The 14029-nt window shown below is 37.3% G+C and overlaps 1 protein-coding gene across 1 annotated transcript in view; it reads left to right on the top strand.

The window, feature by feature from the left end:
- LOC149415735 (uncharacterized) overlaps positions 1-13216 on the top strand; it is a 76093-nt gene extending 62877 nt beyond the window's left edge. Inside the window, exons 3-7 of the mRNA XM_089641784.1 lie at positions 4223-4336; positions 5261-5404; positions 7812-7938; positions 10613-10792; positions 11088-13216. Coding sequence (XP_089497910.1) covers positions 4223-4336; positions 5261-5404; positions 7812-7938; positions 10613-10792; positions 11088-12606 — 2084 coding nt within the window. The 3' untranslated portion in view covers positions 12607-13216. The remainder of the gene's footprint in view (positions 1-4222; positions 4337-5260; positions 5405-7811; positions 7939-10612; positions 10793-11087) is intronic.
- The last annotated feature ends 813 nt before the right edge of the window (positions 13217-14029 follow it).

The following is a 14029-nucleotide window of genomic DNA, read 5'->3' as shown; positions in this document are numbered from 1 at the left end:
ATTATAAGTTTCACATACGAAACGGTACAAAAATAGAAAAAGGGAGGTTAAAGTAGAACAAACAAGAAGGTACTTACTCAACAATACATTGGTAAAAATAGATTATGCTCGATTACAAATACAGGGGATTGAAAAGGAGAGAGAGAAAGAAACAAAACAAAGTACAACACGACAAGAATTACGTTAAAAATATTCTTTTAAAGCCTTACTTCGAATTTTTTGATTATGTTGGCTGTTTTTGTACATATCTGGAAGAGAGTTATAGAGTGTGTAGGCAATCGAATTAAGAGATTTCATTCCATATTTCGTAGTGTGTGTTAGATGAATGTGGATTTTATTGTGGTTGTGGATTATCTTGATGTTAGCGTGGGTTGATTTTTGGGTAATTTGTAGTATGGTGGTCGTGATTTCATGTTTGGGAAGGACTCTGATTGGAAGGATACCGGAAATTACACAGATGTCCTTGAGATGTGTGTCCCATGGAAGACCAAGAGCAGTTTGATATCATTGATATGCTTGGTGTAACTATAAGTGACCAGCTCAGTTACGGGGGCTCCATCGAAGCCAGAGTAAAGTTGGCCTCTCAGAAGCTGGGCGTACTGTACAGGGCCCGCAGATACTTTAATAGTACACAACTGCTGACCCTGTACAAATCGCAAGTGCGCCCTACTGTCGAATTTGGCAGCCATCTCTGGTCCGGAGCCCCTAAATACCTGAAAACAACCCTTGACTCTGTGTAGAAACGGGCGGTCCGTTTGATAGATTCACAGGTAGGTATGCTGTCCTTGTTCTATCGGTATTACAATGGAAGATGCTCTGAGGAACTAGCGTCATTGATCCCTTCGGCACCGGTGCGTAGTCGGGATACACGCCAAACGCGCGCCCAACATTTGTACACGGTTGACATTTGTCACATGAGAACGGGTCGCTTCTACGATTCGTTCTTAAGTTCAACAGCTCGGCTGTGGAACGAACTGCCGGCCTCTGTGTTTCCTCCCTCCTACAACATGGGACTCTTCAAGACCCATGTTCACTCCTTCCTCTCCACAAAAAGACCCTCCACACAGCATCCCCAAAGATGACATAGGCCCTGAGGGAAATTATTTTCTTCAGGGCCTCCTGTGTGGAGTTAATATAAAAAAGTTCTGAGAGCTCGATTTTGGACCACCTGCAGGCCAGCCATCAGTTTCTTTGAGGCAAAGCCCAAGATACAGGATTGGTGTAAATATACCATGGCATAATACACCGAAGATAGTATATTAATCGGTAGTAATCCTTGAAGAATATACGACTATAGTATACAAGTTAATTGCGTTTTATTGCTAACAAAAATTACGCTTGTGCAGTAGTTCAGGTTTGACCAAACCTTTAAAAAGTGATATAGAATCATTAAAAGTGATGAAACAAAAACTAGGTTAAATAGTTACCATTTTTTAATGATAAACTAATAAAAAACAAGGTTTTTTATGCATAGCACAAATAATTATAAGCAATAAGAAATATCCATACAAATTGAAAATATCTCCCGAGTAATAATAAATTCCGCCGACGGGAATTGAACCCACACCTTCTGATGTCTGGTCAGACGCTCTGGACCACCGAGCTACGTCGCCTTATTCCCAACACGCCAAATAATTCAACATGTACAGTGCTTCAATCAATAATTACTGCTTATTATATTTTTTCATCTGTAAACAACCAAATTAAAATATACAATGCTGTAATTGTTGATTGAAGTACCAGTACATATTGAATTCTTCCTGGTCACCGTGGTATGCATATTTTTAAAATTATCTCTAAATAATTATATTTATTCTGAAAAATATGACGAATGCGTTGTTTCCAAAAATTTCTCATCACATTTTTGGCAGAGCCACAAAATTAGCATTTTGTCACGGAACAAATTTCTAAGTAATGTGTCAATTTGTAACATCTTTCGTCTGAGTTGTTTGACGAGCGCAAACGAATATTAAATTATTCTAAAAAAATGTGTTTTCTATTGTCACTACAGGGAAATATCAATATTATGTATTTTTAAATAAATAATTATAATTGACTAATGGATACTTCGCTATAGCTAAAATCTCTCTCGGATGTCTCCGATATCTTCCACCATTCACTGCTGTATACAAGAAAGTTACTGTTAAAAAAACTACATTAAATGGAGGTATGATTTGAGGATGACATTACAACAGTTAATATACGAAATAAATGTCGGGTCTTCCCAATCGGAATTTGGCGCAGTTGTTAAAGCGGTTGATTCTTAAAATTAATTTACCTGTGAAAAAGCGAAAAAAATATCTAACTGACATCTGTCAAACATTTAAATTAAAGAAATACAATTTTAGAAATAAAGAATTATTAATCAATAAATTAATTTTGGTACCTACTTCATCGCTTGCCTGTTTGGATTTATACTTTTATCAATTCCAATTTTGAAAATTTAAATCTTGAAAAATCATAAAAAATCACGGGATATTTTGTTAGTTATTTTATAGAGTTTTCTTGAAAATGAAAATAGTGCCGACCTTTTAAAAATCACGAAATCTGTCTTAATAACCCTAACAAATAAATTTAAACAAAAGAAATACACATTTCAAATGTAGAATTAATTGCTGGTAAAAAACAAATTGTATTATAGGTTGGTACTTACTGTATAAGAGTTAGAGAAGAGAAGGTTATATGATACTGATATAAGAATCATTCTCCATTCTGAATTGAAACTTTGCCTCAAATGGCTTTGGCCGTCTTCGGTGACCAAATCTGAATAGCCAGATCCTCCCCACAACACACAAATTAGGGATGCAATAGTCTCACTGGCTCCAGACAGTTCTTAAAAACGTTACAAATTAGAAAATGTTATTCGAGTTCATTGAACCAGAGTTTTAGTCACACACAGACAGACCGACAACCGAAATAAGAATGTTTGATGATTCACGATGCCATGTGAAATTTATTTTTGAAATAAATCTTTTTGAAAACAAACATATTCTTTGTTCAATGATAAAAAGTGCTGATTTTAGAGACAAACTGAGTTTAAAATATTGCGGACATTGTCCCAACTGACATTGAACAGTGAACAGGTAATATCTAGAAGTACCATCTATACGTATTTTAAGAGGAAGCTACAAGCCAAAAATTATGTATATTCTTGGTATACCTTATATTGTAGGTAATAGGCATTAAAATCGCTTGACAAACGGAGTCTAGAAACGTTCGATTTCAAGCAAAAAACTGGTTTTTATTTATTTTGTAAATAATTTTATAAGAAAGCAAAAAAGTTAATCAAGTGAAACTGTCACAGATAATCTTAGCTATAATACTGTATTTTTTAAAAGTTGTTTTCTTTACTCGTTCATACATTTCTATTGAAAAAATATATTTTTTTAGTAGTTTACAGTTATATTTTTTGTTGAGTAATTTATTATTTTATTTGAATGAAGCGAAACGGTAGGAAAACCTTCAATTTATCTAAAGCATATTTTTTGGTTTTCATAATGTACACCAATTCGTTATTAAGATTAATCAAATTAGTGATTTTAGCATTAAGCTTCGCCTTAGAGATCATTTTCACTTTCCCGCTTATACTATGAATTTACGGACACCGTGTATATGCAATGAGGCAAAAATAGATGAGAATACGTTGCGATTTGTTTGTCAAAATCAAGAGATATTATCTCTTGTACATGTTCCTCAGGAGGTACTCTGGTATTGGAAGGGTTAAAACACCCTTTGGCTGGTAGGACTGAATCTGCTGATTCTGACATCGTAACCAGTCTACGTGAGTAATACATATGTCAATAGATTTGGTTCGATTTTGGGAGACCCGAAAAATTTTAACTCATTAACTGAAAATTATTTCAACTATTTGAACTAAGTACCTAAAAAAATACTGGTATTTAAGTTAAATGTCGTTATTAAAAAAAATATAAGGAGTTCCCTGTTCAGATTGTGACCATAAGAACTTCTTGATTTTAGGCAAGTCAATGAAATTGATTTTCTGTTCAATCTCCTTCATTTCTCCTTACACTCCCATGTCGCTGTTGAAAATAACAAATAGAAGTGGCCCCAAATGAGATCCTCGAGGAACACCCGAAACTTCATTTAGTGTCTTTTAAACAAAAATTTTGGATCCTGCGCTTGTTTTTCTTTGTGCCGATCCGAAGATTAGTTTGAGGAGGTGTTACTTCAGGTATATCAACGTATTGTTTGTCTGTTTCAGTTCGTCTGGGGCCATGTGAACCCAGGGCGGCTGGGTTCACGGTGGGTGAACCTCCCGTGGAAGACACAATGCTGGTACCACCAGACGGTGGCTGGGGTTGGCTGGTGCTCATGGGTAAGTTCTCTTCTTCATATTTTATTATTAATTTATCTTTTTTTCCAACTAAAAATGCAAACAGATGTAAACTGTCTAACGCTATGAGTTCACCTGTGTTATAGAGGACTAATTTCACAAGAAGTCAATTGTTTTTCATCTCTAAATGAGAATCTAACAGAGATTTAAATAGGTTCATATTAGTAGAATGGATGACATGTTGTAGAAGTTTGTACCATGCTTCCACTACTCTATTTGCAAGGAAGTGTGACCCAGGATTGGATGTAAATTTAAGTGTATATTTTTTATCGTATTTTTCCTGGTATACCTACCTACTATCTGCACACGCCCTGTGATCTTTCTAAGGTCTAATAATTTTGAAATACCTCTAAAAGTCCAAAAGATCTAAAAATTACATGCCACAAAATTATATAATGCTCTTCCAAATGAAAATAAAATACCATGGAGAGTTTGAAAAATATGGTAAACACGAAGATGAGGAAATCATAAACATTATGAGTAACACCAACACAACCTACAATTAACAAACACGAAGATGAGGAAATCATAAACACTTTGTACTTAAAAAGTCATTAATAAAAATTATATTTTTTTTAATTATTTTTTTTAATATACATCATATGGGTTACATTAATACATACATATTTTGCAAAATATAATATTAAGGTTCATATATGGTCATGTATACCTTATCAGAAAAGAGGAGCTCTTGTGCCTGATAAGGGAATATATATTTATAATGTCTACAATGATGTCATTTATTAATTATTATTCTATCAATGTTCTCGCTCTTTCTTTAGGAAGACGTGAATTGTGAATGTGCGTGTTTATTTAGTATTTGTATTACGGTGGCTTGGGGTAATCTGTGATGGGCAACAGCCTGGACGAGAGTGAAGATATTAATGTTTTTTATTGTTTTCGCAGGCGCTATGGTGGTGAACATCCTCGTCCCCGGAACCGTCAAGTCCTTTGGGGTGCTGTTTGTGGAGTTCCTGGAGGTGTTTGACGCAAGTCCTGCTGCAGCCGCCTGGATCCCCGCTCTCTGCTACTTCCTCTACAGCAGTCTGGGTATGTCACTGTTAAACTTTCCTACTGACACCAATAACACTAAATCAAAACAACAGTGATAACAAGAGGAAATATCATGAATACCACGTATTAGCAACATCATTAATTAAAACATCACCACTGATTGCAACAACACAACAATTGAAAACAACACCTCCAATTGTAACAGTACTACCATTCCAATACCAAGAAATATAACACCACCAAATACAACAACACCACTGATTGCAACAACACCACTGCTGCATCAACAACAACACCACCAGTTACAACTGATTACAACAACAAAACCAATTGCATCAACTACAACACCACCAGTTACATCTGATTCCAACAACAGCACCACCAATTGTAATAACACCACCAATTACATCAACACCACTTGCAACAATACCGATTGCAACAATACCACATATTCCAAAACCACAGAAAAAAAGTTAAAATTAATTCATTTTCATCTCAAAAGATTGATAAACATTGTTTTACAAATGAATCATTCTGTATATTTATCTGAAGACACTAATTTATTCAGCAATTTAATTTACAGCTGATAAAACTGTGATGTTTTTAACTCCACTAATTTTTTGTGTAGATAACATTCCATCATTGTTACAAGTAGGTCAAGGATTTCCTCAAAGTAATTATTGTCTAATTATTTATCTATACTTTTAAAAATAATTGTAGGCTTCCTGAAAAAGTATGTTTGCAATAATTGTGACTTGATAACATTAAGGCGATAGTACATAGATATGTGTAATAGTTTCCAAATGCAGCTGTGTGTGTTCAATTCGTTTTTAGATAAGTTCCAACTGCAGCTGTGTGTGTTCAATTCTCTTTTAGCTAAGTTACAACGGCAGCTGTGCGTGTTTAATTCTCTGTTAGTAAAGTTCCAACTGCAGCTGTGTGTGTTCAATTCTCTTTTAGCTAAGTTACAACGGCAGCTGTGCGTATTTAATTCTCTGTTAGCTAAGTTCCAACGGCAGCTGTGCGTGTTTAATTCTCTGTTAGTAAAGTTCCAACTGCAGCTGTGTGTGTTCAATTCTCTTTTAGCTAAGTTACAACGGCAGCTGTGCGTATTTAATTCTCTGTTAGCTAAGTTCCAACTGCAGCTGTGTGTGTTCAATTCTCTTTTAGCTAAGTTACAACGGCAGCTGTGCGTGTTTAATTCTCTGTTAGTTAAGTTCCAACTGCAGCTGTGTGTGTTCAATTCTCTTTTAGCTAAGTTACAACGGCAGCTGTGCGTGTTTAATTCTCTGTTAGCTAAGTTCCAACTGCAGCTGCGTGTGTTCAATTCTCTTTTAGCTAAGTTACAACGGCAGCTGTGCGTGTTTAATTCTCTGTTAGCTAAGTTCCAACTGCAGCTGTGTGTGTTCAATTCTCTTTTAGCGAAGTTCCAACGGCAGCTGTGTGTGTTCAATTCTCTTTAAGCCAAGTTCCAACTGCAGCTGTGTGTGTTCAATTCTCTTTTAGCGAAGTTCCAACGGCAGCTGTGTGTGTTCAATTCTCTTTAAGCCAAGTTCCAACTGCAGCTGTGTGTGTTCAATTCTCTTTTAGCGAAGTTCCAACGGCAGCTGTGTGTGTTCAATTCTCTTTAAGCCAAGTTCCAACTGCAGCTGTGTGTGTTCAATTCTCTTTAAGCCAAGTTCCAACTGCAGCTGTGTGTGTTCAATTCTCTGTTAGCTAAGTTCCAAATGCAGCTGTGTGTGTTCAATTATGTGTTAGCTAAGTTCCAACTGCAGCTGTGTGTGTTCAATTCTCTTTTAGCTAAGTTCTCCATCATTACAAAAGCAACATTTTCGTACTATTCTGAAAGTATTGCAACAACACTGACGGAATCTTCAGCAATTTTAACTTCATTTAAATTAAATATTTTTATGTATGACTAAAAAAGAGCTGTTAGGTATGTAGTTTACCTAATTTTTTGTTTTCGATTTCCATAATTTATAAAGGTAAAATAAATAATATATTTCACATAAAATCCATTAAAATGTATTAAAGAAAACAAAGGCGCACAATTCATGCCGCTAGGAGGCGCTAGGGTAGCATGCCACTGTCACCACTATTAAATTCCATGCACCGACTAGGAACACAAAACAAAATTTTACATTCTTTTGCAATACATACACAACCAACTATCAGACACACTCACTAACCAAAAGGATGCATGATCTGGGAACCAAGTTTGTCGAACTATTGATATATTTACTGACTCCATTTATGGAATTAAGCGTAATCTATACCAGCACTTTTTGAATACTACAAATTCTACTAGTGTTAGTAATATAGTTTTAGTGATTTGTCTTATATGTAGTATTGTTCTAGTTTCTATATTATTTACTAATATTGTTTCATATTTAGTTTATCCTCAGCTGTTGTCCAGTTTATGAATTTTTTCCATTGTTTCCAGGGCCGCTGTCGTCCATTTTGTCGGTGCGCTATTCGTACAAGACGGTGACTATCATCGGGGGAACCTTTGCAGCCGCTGGCATGATCATCAGCTGCTGGGCCACTTCCATCAATTACCTCTACATCAGGTGAGGGCATTGAGCCATATTGGCAGCCATCTCTGGTCTGGAGCCCCAATATTCTTGACTGTGCGGAAACTGTCTGCGGTAGATTTCATAAGTTCTCCTTATATATGTGACTCAGTGTAAAGGCAAGGTAGCTATATCGCCACCCGGTTGGTCAGTGTTGTGATACGGGTTAAGATAGGGGCTGTTGGAAGGGATTTATTATGAACAGGCCAGGATTAAATGAAGGAGGAAAAACAGATGCAGGTAACTTGTACCGCAAACGAGACATATTACACAAAAACATTCTCATGAAACCAACATCTGATTTCGGCAAAGAGGGAGATCAATGACTGTCTGGTGCAATTTGATGGGAGCACTCTCCCCAATAAAGACTCCATTGAAATGCTTGGAGTTACTATATCAGACCAGCTCAAGTATCGGGGATCCATAGAAGCCCGAGTAAATCAGGCCTCCAAGAAGTTGGGCGTCTTGTACAGGGCTAGGAGATTCTTCAACAGTGACCAGCTGCTGACCCTGTACAAGTCTCAAGTCCGCCCATCTATTGAATTTGGGAGCCACCTTTGGGCTGGTGCCCCAAAATACTTGATAAACCTGCTTGAATCTGTGCAAAGGAGAGCGATCCGTCTGATTGACAATCCGTTGTTAACAGACCGATTGCCTTCTCTAATGCATAGACGCAATGTAGGCATGCTGTGTCTGTTCTACAGGTATTTCAATGGAGCCTGCTCCAAGGAGCTAGCAGCAATGATTCCTGATGCACCGGTGCACGTGCGCGAAACTCGACGGACACGAACTGAACACCCGTTCACGGTTGACGTTGGCTTCATGAGAACGGGCCGTTTTTACGACTCGTTTTTGTGTAAGTCGGCTCGTATGTGGAACGAGCTACCGGCATCTGTTTTTCCTCCCTCCTATAATCCGAGCCTCTTCAAGGCCCGCATTAACAAATCCCTTCCTACAGCCCCTACCTTATTCCGCCTCACAACGCCGCCCATCCGGGTGGTGACATAGTTCCCCTGTCTGTACACTTCACAGGCAGGGACACTCTTGTGAGGTGTCACATAAAAAAAATCTACTGTGAATGGGTGTTCCGTTCGTCTACATCGAGTTTCATGTACGTACAACTGGGATTAATGCTGCTAGCTTCAAAGAGCAGGATTCATTAAAATACCTGTAGAACGGACTCACCATGCCCACATTGCTTCTCTGCATTAGAGATTGCAATCGGTCTCTTAAGAACGGATTGTCAGTCAGACAGAACACCCTCCTTTGCACTCCTTATCTTAACAAACGAATTTATTGATTTTAAATGTAAATTTCGCGGAAGAGTCCCAACTGCTCCTAATCGTCTGGCGCCAGTGAGACCATGGCATTACCGATTAGGGTATGTTTTGAGGCTGAAAGTAGCGGAGAGGGGAAAAATATGGGAATTAGGAAGGTGTAGTTTCAATTCTGAATGGTGCTTTTTCAGCAGGGCGATATTGAAAGTATCTATCACTCTGGAAGGTGCTGCAAATATACTGCATATTAAATTTACTTGCATACGCCTGGATTTGAAGCCGTGACATCCAGATTCCTAGCTGAGAATACTAACCATTCAACCGCGGAAGCCGTTGCTTGTTTGTTTCATAAATTTAATAGTGTCTATATTGATGGTTTTCATATTTTGTAGTGGTGTTCCCCAGGGATCTCATTTAGGACCACTTTTATTTATATTTTTCATAATGACTAATGTGCTACAACACTTTTAGAGTAATGGCTGCCTCTGGGCAACGTCTCCCTCCTGTAGGTCTCCTGCTGTTTTCCTCCATTTCCTCGTGTCTAACACCCTGTTCATCTATGACATTAGGTACATATTTCGCTAGCGGTGTTCCTTAGGGATCTCATTTTGAACCACTTTTATTTACACTTTTGACAATAACAAATGTTGCAGTTTTTGTCTCCACACAATCCAGTAATGTTACTGAAGAACAACATGGAATAAGTAACAATAACGTTTTTTAAATTAATTTAAATGTATTTGTGTCTATATTTGATAGTGTTCATGGTTTCCTTTTTTTTAAATATTATCTCCACACAGAAGGCCCTAAAAAAAATAATTTCCTTCAGGGCCTATGTCATCTTTGGGGATGCTGTGTGGAGGGTCTTTTTGTGGAGAGGAAGGAGTGAACATGGGTCTTGAAGAGTCCCATGTTGTAGGAGGGAGGAAACACAGAGGCCGGCAGTTCGTTCCACAGCCGAGCTGTTGAACTTAAGAACGAATCGTAGAAGCGACCCGTTCTCATGTGACAAATGTCAACCGTGTACAAATGTAATTCTAGCGGTGTTCCTCAAGGATCTGGTTTAGGGCCACTTTTATGTTCTTTTCAACAATGACAAAAGCTGCGATTTTTATCTCCATACCGTCCAGTAACCTAACTTAGAACTCCCAACAACATGGTATTTATTTGTCGTTTGTTTCATAAATGTATTTGTGTCTATATTTGATAGTGTTCATAGTTTCTAGTGGTGTTCCTCAAGGATCTCATTTAGGTCCACTTTTATTTCTAATTTTCATCACTTGAAAAAGTTTGCAGTTTTGGTCTTCCCGCAAACCTGTCACATAACTTAGACCTTTCCTCGTGTCTAATGGTATTCCTTTGAATATATTTATTGTTTGTTTTCTCATTTCTAGTTACGGTGTTCTGGTAGGGACGGGAGCGGGACTGGCATTCCCGCCGACCATCTACATCGTGACGTCGTACTTCGTGCGGTTGCGTGGTCTGGCCAACGGTCTGTGCATGTCGGGTAGCGCTCTTGGCAGCATTGTGCTGCCGCCCTTCTTGCGCTTCCTGCTCGAGACCTACGGATACAGGTCACTACCTAACCTAACCACACTGAATCTAACCTAACCTAACCTAACTTCACCCAACCTTACCTCAAGTTATATTTCTCTAGTTTTTCTTTCTTTATTTGGTTCATCTTTGATCATTTTATTAATATTCATTTGATATAGTTTAATTTTACATTTTCTATCTATTTTATTTAATGGAAACTTCACTGGTTCGTTTTTGCAACCATGTAACATGTAATTTTTTTATATATAACAGTTTGTTTCCTCAATAAATAAAAAAAAAAAATATTGTAACAAAAACATTTTTCAATTCCAGGGGTGCAATTCTCATCATGGGAGGCATAACACTTCACGTGTGGGCGGCCGCCATCTTCTTCAGACCAGTCGAAGAACATATGAAGCGCGTGCCCATTGAAGTAGATGAAGACGAAGACGATCAGATCCACTGCGAGGAAGACATCACGTACGAGACGTTCGAAGAGCTGTCTGAGAACTCCCCCGAAAACGACAAGTTCCCGATCACTCCACCAGAGCTCTCACGTTCCCCAAACAACCTCGTACAGTCTCCGATCATCATTAAATTCAATCAAGAAAATAATGTCATGTTGGAATCGTCGGGTGAATCTACTCCGTCGTCGGTCGCCAACGGAATTTCTAAATCTTCCGGTGAAGAAGCCGGCGATAGCTTGGTAGTTGGTTTACAACCGAACGGCGGTTTTGGTCGTTCGGTTTCCGCTGCCGTCGTCCAGAATCTCAATCGAGGTTCTGACTACGAACGCAAGCGCAAAGTTTCAATGCCGTCCGCCGGCGGTCGATACGTGCCGAGAATCAACAGCAAAAACATGCTGACGAATTCTAATTCGCGTTCAAACATGCGTAGCACACCGTCCTTAGGCTTGCAGTCCGTTCCCGAAGGAAAATACCATTTAGGTTCAACCGAAGCTTTCACAAGCAGACGAACTGTTTCATCGAATCGCACGCCCAAGAGAAGTCCAAGCACGTCCAGTTTCCAATACATGTCGACTCCTTTCCACGGTTCTACGCTCAGCGCGTTTGCACAACCGGATGAATTTGCTTCGCAGCTCACGTTGCAATCGATCAAAGATTCGTTTAGTCCGATTACATCGTGCTGCGGTCTTTGCAAATCAAAGAAAGACCCGAAAACGCCCGATAAACCGAAGGAACGTAGTAAATTCTTTGATATAACACTGCTCAAAGATCCTATTTACTTGGTAATTCTTATTTCAAATTGTACAAACGCTATCTCTTATACGAACTTCATTATTTTGCTTCCCTCTTACGCGATTAATATGGGTTTTGATAAAAGCAGAGCTGCGTATCTGCTTTCGATCGTTTCCGCGTTTGATTTATGCGGACGTATCGGTGGTTCGGCTTTATCGGACATGGGACTAATACCGAAAACCTGGTATTTTGTCGGTGGTTTGTTTATGTCGGGAGCGTCTTTAGCAGCGCTTCCGCTGGTTAAGACGTACGGTACAATCAGCGCTTGTTGCGCCGTGTTCGGACTGGCATCCGGCACTTACGTTGGCGTAACAGCTATCATAATGGCCGAGCTGCTAGGCATGGAAAGACTTACGTCAACTTATGGAATAAGTCTTTTCGTCAATGGGATAATGCAGCTAATCGGTCCGCCGCTCTGCGGTTTATGGTTCGAGAGCAGCGGTTCGTATTCTGCCATATTTTCCACTCTAGGCATGGTAACGGTCTGTGGCGCCAGCATCTGGGGCATTATGCCGTACTTACACAGACGCAAAGCGAGAAAATTGCTCGAGAAAGAGCGCGAAATCAATTTAAAAAGCGCACCGAAAGTATAGTTTTTTTGTAGGTTAAGTTAACATTGTAAATAATATTTTAAACAAACAATGCAATAAATTTATATAATCTGATTCCAAATGACATAAAGCAGTATTTTAAAAGAATTATAAACAATATGATAAAAGCTTTTCATGAGAATCACACTTATATTGTAAGTGATTATTCTGATAAGTGATAATTCACACTTATGTAAGTGATAATTAAATAATGTATATATTACGAATTCCTTCAGCGAGAATGGAGATAACTGAAGCGTTAACGCCCATAGAAATGTATCGTTTTAAACTATTTTTTATAAATTTGGGGCAAAAGTAATGTCATAATGTGAACGCGGAATTATTGTTACAGCTTATTTGACCAATTTCCGTTCTGTTGTTTTAATGCAGCGTGAATTTTGTCATCGTTTTCCTCGTCATCTTGTGTCATAACTTGAATCGGCTGCCATTTTGTTAAAAATGGAAATAATTGAGCCGTGTTTTCACAAAAAGTTTGTTTGAAGATGTAAAATTGATGACATTAAGTTGAAAAAACTTTTGCTCCACTTTGTACTTTCTTCTGCTAAAATTGATCAAATGTTATTATGTTTTTTTTTTTATCAGATAATTAATTTGATTGCTCTTAGCCAGATTAATTACACTTCTGTAGTGATTTTATAATTTTAAATTATATAAGTTGATGGGATCACTTACGTTCTTAAATAAGTACTTACTTAATTATAATAAAAATATATATTTTTTATTTTTACCAAAAATAATGTAGACGGATTTTAGCGTGAATAATATTGTCCGTGTGTACAAATTTTTATATTAGCGAGAATGGTCGCATTTTTGATTGCGTTTTTAATTTAAGAACGCGCTATTTAATTAATATAATATATTTATTATATTTGTACAAAATGACCTATTAATTTATGTCTATTTTTTTTTTTTTTTAGTGAAAAGTGATAATTTTTCCGCTTAGAGAACAATTTTAGCAAAGCAATATGAGAAATTTTATTATAATATTTAAGTAAACAATTTTTGCAATTATTGATTGAATAACCATAATTATTGCTTGAAAATCTGTAATGATTTGATTATTGGTAGAATAACCATGTTATTATTGTTTGAATAACTGGAAATGTGTGATTATTAATTTATTGATTAACTATAACCATGCCATTATTGATAGAGTATCCGTAATCATATGATTATAATTCACATTACCGTAATCCTGCAATTACTGATTAAATAACTATAATCCCGCAATTATTGGTTGAACGACCATAATCGTGCAATTATTCATTAAATTGTAATTAATAATATTTTCACTGTATGTAAATAGTGTCATTTTTTTTTTGTTTGTTTTCGCAAGCGACAATCTTTTAAAAACATTATTTTTTAGATAAACTTTTAGTAATGACTTTTTATTTCGCTTTTAAGT

The sequence above is a fragment of the Hesperophylax consimilis genome, chromosome 17, assembly GCF_061612785.1.
Source record: "Hesperophylax consimilis isolate HC1 chromosome 17, BYU_Hcon_1.0, whole genome shotgun sequence".
Taxonomy (NCBI): Eukaryota; Metazoa; Arthropoda; class Insecta; order Trichoptera; family Limnephilidae; genus Hesperophylax; species Hesperophylax consimilis.
The sequence above is the reverse complement of the archived record's forward strand: the minus strand, read 5'-3'. Positions and strand labels throughout refer to the sequence as shown.